The 13,773-nt window shown below is 41.2% G+C and overlaps 1 protein-coding gene across 1 annotated transcript; it reads right to left on the bottom strand.

The window, feature by feature from the left end:
• Window positions 1-1,747: 1,747 nt before the first annotated feature.
• Window positions 1,748-10,293, bottom strand: mchr2b (melanin concentrating hormone receptor 2b; the record flags this gene model as incomplete). The annotated part of the gene is made up of 2 exons (XM_084449118.1): window positions 1,748-2,387; window positions 9,893-10,293. The coding sequence occupies 2 exons, from the start codon at window positions 10,291-10,293 to the stop codon at window positions 1,748-1,750; spliced, it is 1,041 nt and encodes a 346-aa protein (XP_084305244.1).
• Between the last annotated feature and the right edge of the window lie 3,480 nt (window positions 10,294-13,773).

The following is a 13,773-nucleotide window of genomic DNA, read 5'->3' as shown; positions in this document are numbered from 1 at the left end:
AAGGAAGAAGCACTGCAAAATAAATATGGAGAGACAAAGGCAGAGCTGGTTTGGCTACTCAGGAATCAGCTGCAGTGTTTCTACAGTATACGTCAGTAAAACACAGGTCAAACATGATCATCCAATTTTCATCAATGTTCCTTGTGGAGTTCTAACACAGACCCTTCATACATTCACACATTTCATTGCCACTGCGGTCTTAGTGATAAAGCACAGGGCCGCGTTTCCAAGAGCCATCGTAGCGCTACATTCATCGTAAGATATGTCGTAAGCTCTCCCTCTAGGTGACACATCGTTTCCCAGAGCCTTCTTAGGCTAAAGTATACCTTGGCTAAGGAGGCTCTGGGAAACAGCTCTTCCCAAGGTACATCGTAAATCGACCTTACGATGTATTTTCTGAAGATAAGGTAAGCTCTCCCTTGACACGCTGTTTCCCAGAGCCTCCTTAGCCAAGGTATACCTTACCCAAGGGATACTTTCTTAAGGGCGGTCTGAACCCATCGTAAACTGTCCCTTAGCGATGCGCTCCGTTCATCCCATATAGTTTTAGCCCGATTAGAGCAAAATTATACTTTTAAAAAGGAGAGTTGCAATATAGGGCACATCTATCTACCCTACCTGCGCGGATTACATCATTAGTGTACAATAAATGTTATGTCAATTAACGATGAAAACAATGTTTTTGTAGCCTACATAACACATCATGGGAATGTTGTCTTTTAAAATTGTATTTAGCCAAATAAAATATAGGGACTATCCATAATATAAATTCAACACTTTCTTATGTAAAGGAGCAACATTTTCTTATGTAAAGGAGCAATTTGATGGCATGGCTTTTCTGGCTGTCTGTAGGCTACCCCACCACTATATAGGATACCGACAGATATTAGGCTAATTGATGAATCCAATGAGGCCTTCTAGACCCATAGTAGGGTATAGACACAGGTAATTAATTAATGTCCCCTTCTATTTAGTGTGTCACAGCCAACTCGTGCTTTGTGTATACATCATGGCTGCATTAAAACAATATTGTGTTTAATTCATGAGTAGCATATTCTGTCATGTAGGAAATTTCGAAATGCCTTTCAACATTACCTGACAGGATGCACTACCCATGAATTGAACATAACATAATGAGTGGTACTGTAGGTCATCCTGAGGATGTAGGCTAATATGCCAACTTTTCAGAACACCGGGTGAACAAAATCATTATCATAATTATCCATCATTATCATAATTTTTTTCCTGGGCTTTCAAGAAGTCCCAGACTATATTTCCCAATAAAATGCTCTTTATTTTATATTTTGTAGACTATAATGTATGAATTGGAACTATCACGAGGTCTTGCCTTGACTCTTAAATAGGCCTAGATTAGCAGATGATCTTTAGTAGGCATAGCTTCCTTTTTGTTAATATTAGATTGGGGTAAAATCAAAATGATTATGAGAATGCTTGAAAACATCATCAACAAGGGACAGCTCCACTAACGACGTACCTTACGATGTATCTTCAGACGCCCAGCCCACTAAGGGATAGTCTGGGAAACACTCGTAGGAAAAACTGTCCCTTCGCCAAGGTATACCTTAAGAACTGTCATAGATCGGCAAGGTACATCGTAACTGAGAAATGCGTCCCAGAGCAGTCAGCTGTTCATACTAAGTTCATACTAGGGGATTCCTCAGAGCACAAAGTATTTTTTGGGGTGCAGAGACAGACACCGCTGCCACTTGTTGCCGCGGCGGCGAGTCTACATGGCAGTGGAACGGTAGTTGGGGTCGGCGACACTGGAGCCCTCCGTCTTGACCACGGTGGTCTTGGAGGAGTTGTGCTGGGAACTGCGCCGTTCCTTCCTGCGGTACAGGCGCTCACGGTAGTTCTGGGCGAAGATGAGGAGCATGAGGGGGTTGATGCAGCTGTGGGAGTAGCTGAGGCAGATGCTGATGTTGTAGGCGTAGATGAAGGCGTTGGTGGGCGTGTTGTTGCTCAGGTTGATCACCTGGATCACGTGGTAGGGCGACCAGCAGACCAGGAACAGCGCGATGACCATGATGACCGTCTTGGTGGCCCGCTTGGCCCAGACCGACTGCTTCCGTTTCACCCGCCGGATGGAGCGGAACACGTGGTAGAGGGTGAGCGAGTAGAAGGTGATGATGACCAGGAGAGGCAGGATGAACCCCAGGATCGACTGGTACAGCGTGTACCAGTACATGTCCTCGGGCCCGTCCAGGAACATCATGCACATCTCCAGCTCGCGCTTGCGGAAAACCTTGGCGTATATCATGACGGGCACGGTGAGCAGGAAGCTGCCGACCCAAACCAGGATGTTGATGATGACGGTCCACTGGGTGGTCCTCTTCTCCGAGTTGGGGTGGACGATGGCGATGTACCTTGGAGGGAAAGATGCAGATCACAGCACTTGTCAAGAGACCAGGGTGTGTGGTATGTGTTTGTGTGTGTGTGTGTGTGTGTGTGTGTGTTTGTGTGTGTGTATGTGTGTTTGGGGAAGGAGTGGTGGTAGGATAGCGCTTTGATATCAGGATCACAAGATTGATTTCATTATGATGTTGGGAATAAAGCTTGGGAACATTGTTCTCTTGCTTTTCATCTTTTCTCTCTTTGACAACCTGAGAGAATGAAATCTGTCAGAGAGAACCTGGAGAGTAATCCTGTTGGAGATATAAACACAGGGAAATGTAATATCTCTTTAATTGTCTACATCAAGACAAACATCCACAGATTAGCACTCCTGTCTTAATAAATAAGGATACAAATAAAATATGCGTGATATGGTGTGTGTGCGTGCGTGTGTGTGAAGAGGGAAGGAGAGTACACACTGTGGTGCAACTCTGAGCCCTAATAATAATAATAATAATAATAATAATAATAATAATAATAATAATAATAATAATAATAATGATAATAATAATAATAATAATAATAATACATTTTATTTGTAATGCACTTTTCATCTAAAGAATCTCTACTAAAGAGTGCTACAGGTTTAAAAGCATAGCAGGCTCTGTGCTGCCCTCAGCTGGGTGGGGAGAGGCTCGGTCCCCCATGGTGCACAGCCCGGTGCTGGGGACCCGGAGGAGCACACTGCCCGAGGATCTAAGGGTACGGCTGGACGATTGTGGAGTGATGACTTCTTGTAGACAGAGAGGTGCATGCCTGTTGATGCATTTGTGGGTGAGCAGCAGGATTTTGTAGTTGATCCGGGATGAGACAGGGAGCCAGTGCAGTCAATGTGGAATGGGGTTTATAGTTTGTGCTTATATTTATGCCATGCCATGTCAACATGTTGGCATAAGCTGTAACACAATGCAGATGTGAGATTTAATCTCGTCTCCTGCTGAGATGATCCGCCTCATAAGAATACAGTAGGTGTTATGACTGGTATCTGCTGGGAGATTACATCGCGCAGACAGACATAGAACAGTCACCTGTTGTTTTTTTGTCTGTTGATGCTATAATGATTGTCCACCACCCAATGATATTGAGGGGGAGATAATTAGTTTGTCCCGTGTACTGTATGTCGATTCGTGTGTGCATGCGTTCGTCTGTCACACATGTACAGAGCACACCACCTGGGAGCACTCGCCACAATTCATTTTTTCCATTGCCAAGTACATATTGCTTTGTACTTAAAAACGTAAAAGTATAATCTAATTCTATCTACATCTATCTTCTACTCAGGAGCCTGTCTACTTTCTAAATCCACAGTTCAGAGCTTGAGCTAATTGCTCTTTTGGTGCTTGTTGTAAATGTTAGAATTATCATAGGTCATAGGTTAGTATCAGGGTTAGGTGCATTGTGGGTACAATTATTATTAGTTATACATTAGTAGTATACTGTAGTTGTTATATTGACAACATAGATCTGATGACTCTTGTCAATGTTAAGGTAGTTTGATCATGTTGGATAGATTAGAGACAGAGTATGGCTAGGTCATATACTGTATTGTAATGTATGTTTTCCAACCATTTCCGACATGTTAGACATGCCGTGAGGTGGGCATTCTGTGGTTTTTGATCACACAACAGCAGTGCAGCGCTCCCTATCCCAACTGAACTTTGGGCATGTACACAGACACTCACAGTTCTGATGTATGCTAAGGAGTCAAACTTTGCTTGATATGGGCCAGAAATTCAGAGTAGAAACTAAACACCTACAGTCCCTGAAAGGCTCATAGTTCATATTGTTCACCTAGCCCCCCAGATCCGTAGATATTGGTATTGAACTGGCCGACATAGAGAATGAATGGAGAAATCACTCCTGAGCCCAGCTGTCCCAACTCAATGGCAGTCAGCGGGCAGCTAAATGTACTTGAATGGTCTCTGTGTGGTGTGAGTGTATATATATATATATATATATATATATATATATATATATATATATATATATATACATACATACACACACACACATTTGCAACTTTTAAAATCAGACTCATTGCTCAATGTCCCTGACCGTTAGATTGTGGAATAGAGTGGGATATGCTCCTGAGTCTCAACTGAATGTAATTCAATGGGCGGTCCGGGTTCATTCCTATAGTGTTAGTATCGAGGTAATGTGCATTGTGGGTACAATTATCATTAGTTATAGTTGTTATATTTCACAACATAGATCAGATGAGTCTTATTTAGGTAGTTTGATCATGTTGGATAGATCAGAGATAGATATATGCGTCCAACCGTGACAGTTGTGCCGTTAAGGTGGGGAGTCGGTGGGATTTTGTTGTAGGATGCACTGACTGCAGTGCTCCATGTCTGCTGCCAATACTAGAGCTCAGAGGCTTGTGTTTGAGATGTAATGAGCATCTCTGAATAGCAGGAATGTTTTGAAGTCCAGCTCTGTATAGCTTCACTGAATCCTTTGATTCAGCTGCTAATGGTCAGACATTTCACAGACGCAGTAACGGCAGAATTGCATCTGCTTCGCATTGTCAGGACACAAGCAAAAACACATACTGGAGCATTTTGGCCAGACAACTGAGGAGAGTCATTTCGGCAATTTTCTGGATTTCCAGAATTTAAATAAATGTGTCCAGGGGCCTCACACAGCTCTGGGAGTTAAATACTATGATGTAACTTAATGTGATGTTGTAATCTGTTGATTGACCCCTGATTTTGTCCAGGTTTTGAAGATCTCACTTTTGAATTTAATTCATGTGATATGTAACATGGAAATGTTATTTATATTTATTGTGAATTATTGTTGTTGTTGGCTGTAGGCTACAATGTTACATCTAGCCACACCCACTCACTGATCCCTAATCAAGCTCACCTGAGCAGATTTCAGGGTGTGGCCAGCCTCTATATATATCTCACTGACATTAGTCTGTTTTTTAAAACCTCATGAAGGTCTAAGCACTGAAAGGTTGTTTTTTTCTTTCCTGTCTTCTAATAAAGAGTTTGCCAGTAAGGTCAGTGTTGCAGGATTTTCTCCACACCCAGATTGTCTATACTATCCTACGCACCTGACTGAAGTTTTTTTTTATAAGGTGTGCAACAGCCCTTTCACAGACTTTCAGTAAAATACCATGCAAATAACATGAATAACATTTGAATAACATATATTCAATCATGAAGAAAATATCACGTTTCCACTCCGTCATTACCACAAAGGAACATGTATCATGGGCTGACATGTTCACATGCATTTGGCTTGTTCTGAATATTGGCATTATAGTAATGTATAGTGTTCATGTTAGCTTTTTACTCCTGACAGTGAGATTCAATAAAATTAAAATTTCAACTGAGCAATTATTTTCTGTTTTTGAAAGTGTGATTGTCTTGTGTGTCTCCCTCTGTTCTCTTATATGCATTGACCTACAGTAAGAAGGGGATTACTACAGTTCTTATTTACTCCCTGTTAGCTTCATGTCAAGCTTCGTATCACTGCTACTGTATCTACAATATATATTGTTTGACTGAGACATTAAAGAACAACACAACTTTGGGGGAAATTATCTTATTTGCCATCTTCCCCAGAGTCAGATAAGAAGATACACAGCCTTCTCTTCTCAGTGTGCAGTAGTAGGCATTGAGATCCGTTAAAGCCGTTAGCCTAGGCTAATGTTTCAAATCCACTTCCAGTGATTGAGCTAAGCTAGGCTAACAGATCTAACAGGTCTCAATGCTTCCTACTGCACACACAAAGAGAAGGGTATGTATCCTCTAACTCTGGGGAACATGGTAAATAAGATAATTTCCCCCGCTAGTTGGCACATTCCCCTAATGTTAAACATATTAAATAAGAATCAATACGCTCTTTAGCAAAGGCCAAGAAGATTTATAACTGCAGATATATACCCACACTGCAAGCTTGGTTTGGCTAACAGATCCTTAAAGGTGTCATATTATGCTAATTTTCAACAATTTAATACAAGTCCTTGGGGTCCCCAAAACATGTCTTTGAGTATTTTTGCTGAAAATACCACTCAGAATAAGTGTTCTAGCATGCCTCTATACCCCTCTGTTGACCACGTGATCAGATTGAGCGGATTGAGTGCTTTCTTTCATATGCAGATGAGCTCAGCTAAGAGCAAGTCGGCAGGCTAGAGAACGAGGGCTGTTGACGGCACTATGCTACCTCAAATATAGCTAGCTAGCTTGGACCATCCACACTCGATGCCACTGTGACAAATTTTATTGTCCTCTCTCCCTGACTAAACGATAGCGTTAGTGCCCATGTTATTATCTCCACGGTTGCATGCTGTTATCTCTGGCTACATTCGCTAGCTACATTAGACACCACCAGGCTATATGACACCATTCGACTACAAGGTGTGGAGAAAAATCCCGCAACACTGACCTTACTGGCAAACTCTTTATTGGTATACAAAACAAAACAACGTTTCGGTGCTAGACCTTCATCAGGTTCAAAAGAGACTCATGTCAAACAAGATTTATATAAAGGCTGGCCACACCCTGAAACTTGCTCAGGTGACCATTCGACTACAAACAATAACAGCTAGATTCTGTTGGCCGAGGGGAATCCAATGATGTCCACTTCTTAACATTTGATCATTTTTAATGACCGCTCGATGAACTAGAAGTCTACCAATTTAATTCCCCTAACGTTACTCTAACATATGATGAGACGGGCATCCGGGTTGAGGCAAAAAGGGGAGTTTGTTCGTGTTAGCTAGCTAACGTTAGTACTATATGCAAACGAACACACAGCATAATTACTTACAGTTTCTGAATAATTTCCGTTGGTATTGCTTGATCATTCAGAAAGGGTTTATCTAAAAATCCTGCATTGTGCTGACCCAGGTTAGAAAAGCAATTGGGCAAAAAATGGCTAGCACACACTGCCAGTGTTTTGCCAATTTCAGCGGAAACGTTGTCATCAAAAATGAAATTTATCCACTCGGCTATGCTGTTCTTTGAGCTTGGGACATGATCTGTGCTGCTTAGTACATCCAAGAACAGAACATTTTCCGTGTGAAGACATTATGCTAGCTAGCGGGGTCCCTGAACTTGACGTAGAGTGACACAGGAGATTTGAATGGCTTGCAGGGACTGACTTTTTGTGCATGGCTGTAAGCCAGCGCACCTAGCATTTGTCCGGTTATCACTCCCTCCCTCCCTCCCTCCCTCCCTCCGGTCAATGTTGACCTGCATTTCTCTGTTGGCACCACAAGAGGCAGTAGTCCCAGCACACCAAAATAAAGAAGGACACCAAAATCAATCCGCCAATCTCAACTGCACAAGTAGAGTAGCGGTGAAAGCATTGGACTCCCACCTGGGAGATTGGGGTTCAAGACGTGATGGGGATGATTTTATGGGACTAAACCCCAAACCTCCACACGTTCATCCTTTCACTCCGACCTTTACCCCTGGCCTTATAGGTTGGATCCTGCCCTGTCAGAAGTTGAACTAATTGCAGCAAAATAGCTAAGGTTACAGGAATTATCAGTGCAACTGCTTTAGCCACTGACCGCTACCATTAATGTTATGGAAGCTGCTGCTATTTGTTGTGAGCTCATGAGCTAACTGGCTATCTCACTCTTATTGTGCTGGATTAGCATTGGAAGCATTGGAACTGATGTATCCAGGCGAGAAGACATATCTTAATTTATCAGATATTATTTAATATAATTTCAATACACAGCTATTTCAGTGGCATGACTAGCTTCCGTTCAACCAGTCCTGAACAGAAACAAGCCAGCCACGCACATAAGCCAGGCTCGACCTGGCCTGGTTTTCTAATGTTTTCATCTCGGCTGACCACAGCAAAATGACTGAGCTGTTTCACTTCATACTTTGTGTGTTAGTAGGCCCACCAGAGACTCAAATGTACATGCAAAAACAATGGAAAAGTTGGTTTTGCAAACGTGGACTCATTTAAAACAAGACCGCATCATCTGAACTACAGTATGAGTGGGTAGACAATAGTGCCATCAGGACCAAATTTATTCAGACATATAGAAAATTATAGAGTTCACATTCTCTCGCCACTGTATATTATGATGCATTTGTGTTACACTGGACTGTGTGAACTGTTATTATTATAATTTCTGTGTTTTTATCTGACTGCGATGCTCTGGAAAAAAAGGTTATTCTATTCTATTATTGGCAGCTCTCAGCTGACAAGGACCATGAGTTCACCAGAAATGACGGAGAAATTAACGTCAAGCCTTAATATAGGCCTGTGTCGCAGCACATGCTTTGTACTGTATGAATGGAAAGATTGTATTATCTCTCAGCCATATATGAAAATGCATCCATCTGACCCTCCAGTGAATGGTCAAATTTAACATCGACGCCGTGCGCTACAAGGTGACGCAACTGTTCAGGCAGGGCACTTGAGAGGCATATTGAGTTCCATCAGACTTTGCATTAGTTTGCACCTTGTTGACTGAAATGTGATAAACAATAAAGGATATCATGTGTGAAGGAGTATTGATTGATGAGTTCCCAGAGATGAGAAACAATGACATTCTGCCCAGGCTGTGGAGGAGCTGGGTTTGTAGTGCCCAGTTTAGTCATTTCCTAGCATTATAACTTCTGGCTGTCTGAATTAAATCACAGAAGCATCTCTTTGCAGAGATTTTAAGAGATGCATTCTCAGTTGCAGGCTTCATATTGGTCTCTACTGAGCAGAGAGTCTGGGTGGTGAGTCAACACTGCACAACTGCAGTATTACTTACTGCTATCTTCTGAGAGACTTTGAAGGATTTATTTGAAGAGAGGAAGGATATCCCTTACCCAAGTGTGTGTGTGTGTGTGCGTGCGTGCATGTGTGTGTTTTATGGGCATCTAAAAGGGTCGACAGTAAGATGTTCTCCCAGACACACAGGCACATTGTATGTCCTCAACGACGTTAGTGATGCCAATAAAACCATGTATCACCTGATCTCGAGTAAAATGAACCTGTCCTGGTCATTACAGCCTGCTAGATTAGTGTCTTAGTCTGTCCTCTCTCACTTAATTGAGCTATTGACCAAGCTGTCTTACTTACTTTTGGTTCCCACTTGAACCACTTCGGAAAAGCGACATTGTCCCCCAGCACATATTAGCCTACATCCAGCCTCTGAGTACTGTATGGCTGTAAGGTAAGCTATAACATCTCCAGGTGTGCTGTTTGAAAGACTAAACATTGTTAGATTAATATAAAAAGAAACTTAAAAAATCGTCCTATCTGAATGAAGCTTTTTAGTTATACATTCCACAGACAAAGCAATATAAATATATGCTAATGCCCCAGTTATGGCCATGGATTTCAGCCTGTCCTGACCGCTAGGTAGGTAGGCTATCAATAAAAAAACAATTAGGCCTATTTGAAGTGTAGCCCAAATAGCTGAATAATTAAGAGTAACCTAATGAAGCTTCACTGAGCCCACAAGCCACGTCATAGGATGTAGATAAATTGATGGACGTACCTGTCAATACAGAGGACAGTGACAATTCCCACAGTAGTGAACTGGTTGCTCACATCCACAACAACCACAGCTTTGCACATGAAGTTTCCAAAGACCCACTGTCTGTCTCTGACAAGTTGGTGGATGTTGAAGGGCATCACTAGCAAAAAAAGCATATCCGCAATGGCTAAATTCAACACATATATGTCTGATACCATTTTTTTCTTGCAGGTTGCTACCGCATAGATGACCAAACCATTGGCAATAACTCCAATTGAACAAAGAATGCCATAAATTGATGGGAAAATGTGCATAAAAGTTGCTATGTCGACAAAGCTGGCAAGCGAAGTTTTGTTCAAACATGACGAGTTTGTCAAGTTACTGATTTTATCGTCCTTGCAAAATATTTCCGTATCATTCATCTTGGGGTCTTCTGATGGTGTTCCTTTTAGCAAAATTAATATCGCATTGGTCAGAATTAGCCTACACACGCGCACCAGCACTAAGCAGACTAGACATCTCCAAACTTTGAGCAACAAATGGGCTCTCCAGCCTCTCCAGCAACAGTGTCTTTGGTCTATTCCGTGTTGAAATTAAAAATACATGTTAAAAAAAAACTGTGAAAAGTTAGAATGACATTATCTTGACTTGAGAAAGCAGCTTGAATGCTTGAGAAGAATGTCTGTTGAAGCGTATTATCAGCTCCCCTGCCGGGATGCGCGCGTGCGTCGAGTCAGTGAACATATTGAGAATCCGATCCCTCCCTTCTAATATCACTTGCAGTTATTTCACACTTGACTAAGTTTCATAAAACCCCAACAAAGGCTAAGTTTATATGCTCATTCCAATTCCAATTACTCAAAAACTACTTAACTTGTTAACTTTATGGTGTTTTATGTTGCAACTTGTCTGCACTGTGTGCTGCCTTCTGGGCCAGGTCTCTCTTGAAAATGACGTTATTTTTTATTTTTTTATTTCAACAAGACCAACCTGGTTGAATAAGGCTTAGATAAATAAATGCACAAAATGCACAAATGAATGTATACATGCATGAATAAACAAACAAACAAACAAATAAACAAATAAATAAATAAATAAATAAATAAATAAATAAATAAATAAATAAATAAATAAATAAATAAATAAATAAATAAATAAATAAATAAATAAATAAATAAATAAATAAATAAATAAATAAATAAATAAATAAATAAATAAATAAATAAATAAATAAATAGCAGGTCTTTGAGGAAACAGGCACTTGAGCCATGCCACGCGTGCAAATCACAACGGCAAACCCGGAGCACAACGTCAAGTTCAAAAAACACAACTGCAAAGTTCAAACACAACAGCAAAGTTAAAAAAACACAACAGCAAGACAGAAAACACAACTGCAAGTCAGAAACACAAATGCAACAGAATACACAACAGCAAGAGAGAAAACACAATCGCAAATTGGAAACCACGATTGCAACTCCTCAAAACACAACGACAATAATCAGAAATCACATTAGAAATTTGTCAACCGGAAAGGGATTTACTACTTGTTGAATCTGATTGGGCAGCTATAGTGTCAATAACAGTGGGAAATGTGCGGGAAGCAAATAGCCTCCTCGAATTAATTTAAAATGTTTATGACTGGGTTAAAGAATGGAACTATTTTTCTCCCACATGCAGGAACCTATCTTGCCTCCTGCAAGTCTGTTATCTTGCCTCCTGGCAGGCTGTTGTTGTAAATAAGATATTCTTCTTAAAGGAGTAGTAAAGGGAAAATGCATGTTATCCCTGTTTTAAGGTTACTTATGATCATATACAATGTTTCAGATCAAAACGTTGACAAAACTAGCACTTTTGATAAAGTCTGATAATTGCTCTACCACCGTTTTGGTGATACAATGGATGTGGGTGGGCACCTTGAAAAATTATTCAAAAACATGTTAAACTCTCGATTTCAAAGACAAGAAGCTCACCAAGGGTGTAATTGGTGTCCGTTGGTGTTCTGACATCAAATTCGCTGCAAAGTATGAATCCTGTAGGGTTTTATTGATCATTTTATGAAATCCATTGACTTGTATTGAAGCGACCGTTGTAGATGTGTAGATCAATCCGCAGAGGGGATTCAGGAAGCTGAACTACTTACGGTAGCTATTGTTATTGTTTATGTTGCTAGGCTACCTAGTTTGCGGAAGTTTACACACGTATGTGCTGCGACTAAATAGTTCTATGCTAAATATATTTTTAAAAAAAATCCTTTCCAGATTAACTAGAATCTTACTTTGTGGCTAATTATATGTCAGAACGCCAACTAACATCCCTCTGTTCTACAGCCTGATGTATTGGCCCAGAGCTAGGTTTCCTGAAGTGTTCCCTGTGTGCGCAGTCACCCGTGTGCAGGCACGCAGCCTGAGTGAGGTAGTTCACTTGGTTGATACCGTGTTCGCGACTGAGTTGTCTGACTCATCAGCTGCCCCAGTTCCATCTATGCCCACTTCACCTACCGCTGACACAAGTGCTCGTAGTCAGAGCATGCTCCCGAGTAAAAAACCTTGTGTCTGAGCCTACCCAGCTACCTATGACACGCAATAACCTGATTTCCTTTCAGAGGACAGATGTTGAGTTGGCCAAGTGTTGGGAGGCTGCTCGTGATTTAGACATGGATGAGGCTACGAATTAGGATGTAATCTATTTTGTAGAGAATGATCTCTGTTGTATATTGAAACAATATACAACAAAACAACTACTCGTCCTCTCTCTGTATATGAATGTTATCCTATCACCACCAAAGATATACTCAAAACATATCTTCATTAGTTTCGCTATTATTGCCATCTAGGTGTCACATAGACTAGCCAAGAGCCTGGCTATGCATCGTAACGTTACGTCTAATCAGCTGTTTTGTGCAAACTACTTAGAGGCCACTAGCCTACGGTCACTAGCTATAGATAAAAACTGTCCAATATTTGATATGACATGTGGTGGAAAAACTTTTTTTGGTGTTCTTTGGAATGAAGTTGAATGCCGAGCGCCAAAGATTAAAACAAAATTTATTAAAGGAATACCGGTACAAAGGATTCTCTCGTGAGAAGGTCCGTTCCTCAGAGCAAGAGTGAGGGAACGAGCCCCGAGACATCTCAGAAGTTAATACTTATAGGATACACATCATGTCAAAGGTCACACCCAGGAATACAAGAATACAAGTGTTATTAATGATACTGTCATGTGGGTATTTCTCACTTCCCCAAGAAGGAGAAGTATGCACCGACCCCGCCGGACACCAGAGGCCATAAATCAAGGAACAGTCAAGACTAAAACTGTACCCGAACAGGTCAAAGCCAGTTTCACATCCTTATCTGGTAACCCAGACACCAACCTCTCGCGAAGACACTGTCATTAGAATAGCATAGGAACATAGGAAAGCACATCTGGCAACCGTCCTAACAATAGGTCCCCTATTGTCCATAAGTGGGCCTTCCCTTCCTTAATGTTCCTAATCCATTTCCTCAGAGACATACACTGGTACTCTCTAGCATGTGCTCATCTCTACCTCTGGGGTGGGCATAGGGGGCATACCCTTACGGGCCTTTCCTGTAAGGGTTTCAGCACACAGAGTACACAGAGTATGCAGAGTACATTCTGTTCTTATACTGATATGATAGAAACTATGCAAAAACACAATTCCCCATTACAGACAATGACAATTAGCTAGCTAGCTAGCGCATCAGCAATCAATCAACCTTTATTTATCCAGGCAAGTAGTTAAGAAGAACTTCTTATTTACAACAACAGCCTGGCAGGAGACTGGCAGGAGGCAAGATAGGCTACCTCCTGCATGTGGGAGAAAAATAGTTCCATTCATGAACTTATCATTTCAAATTAATTTGAGTATTCGGTTCCTGCACATG

This window comes from Borostomias antarcticus (genome assembly GCF_949987555.1).
Source record: "Borostomias antarcticus genome assembly, chromosome: 14".
Classification (NCBI taxonomy): domain Eukaryota; kingdom Metazoa; phylum Chordata; class Actinopteri; order Stomiiformes; family Stomiidae; genus Borostomias; species Borostomias antarcticus.
Note: the sequence above shows the minus strand (reverse complement) of the source record. Positions and strands in the feature narration are given on the sequence as shown.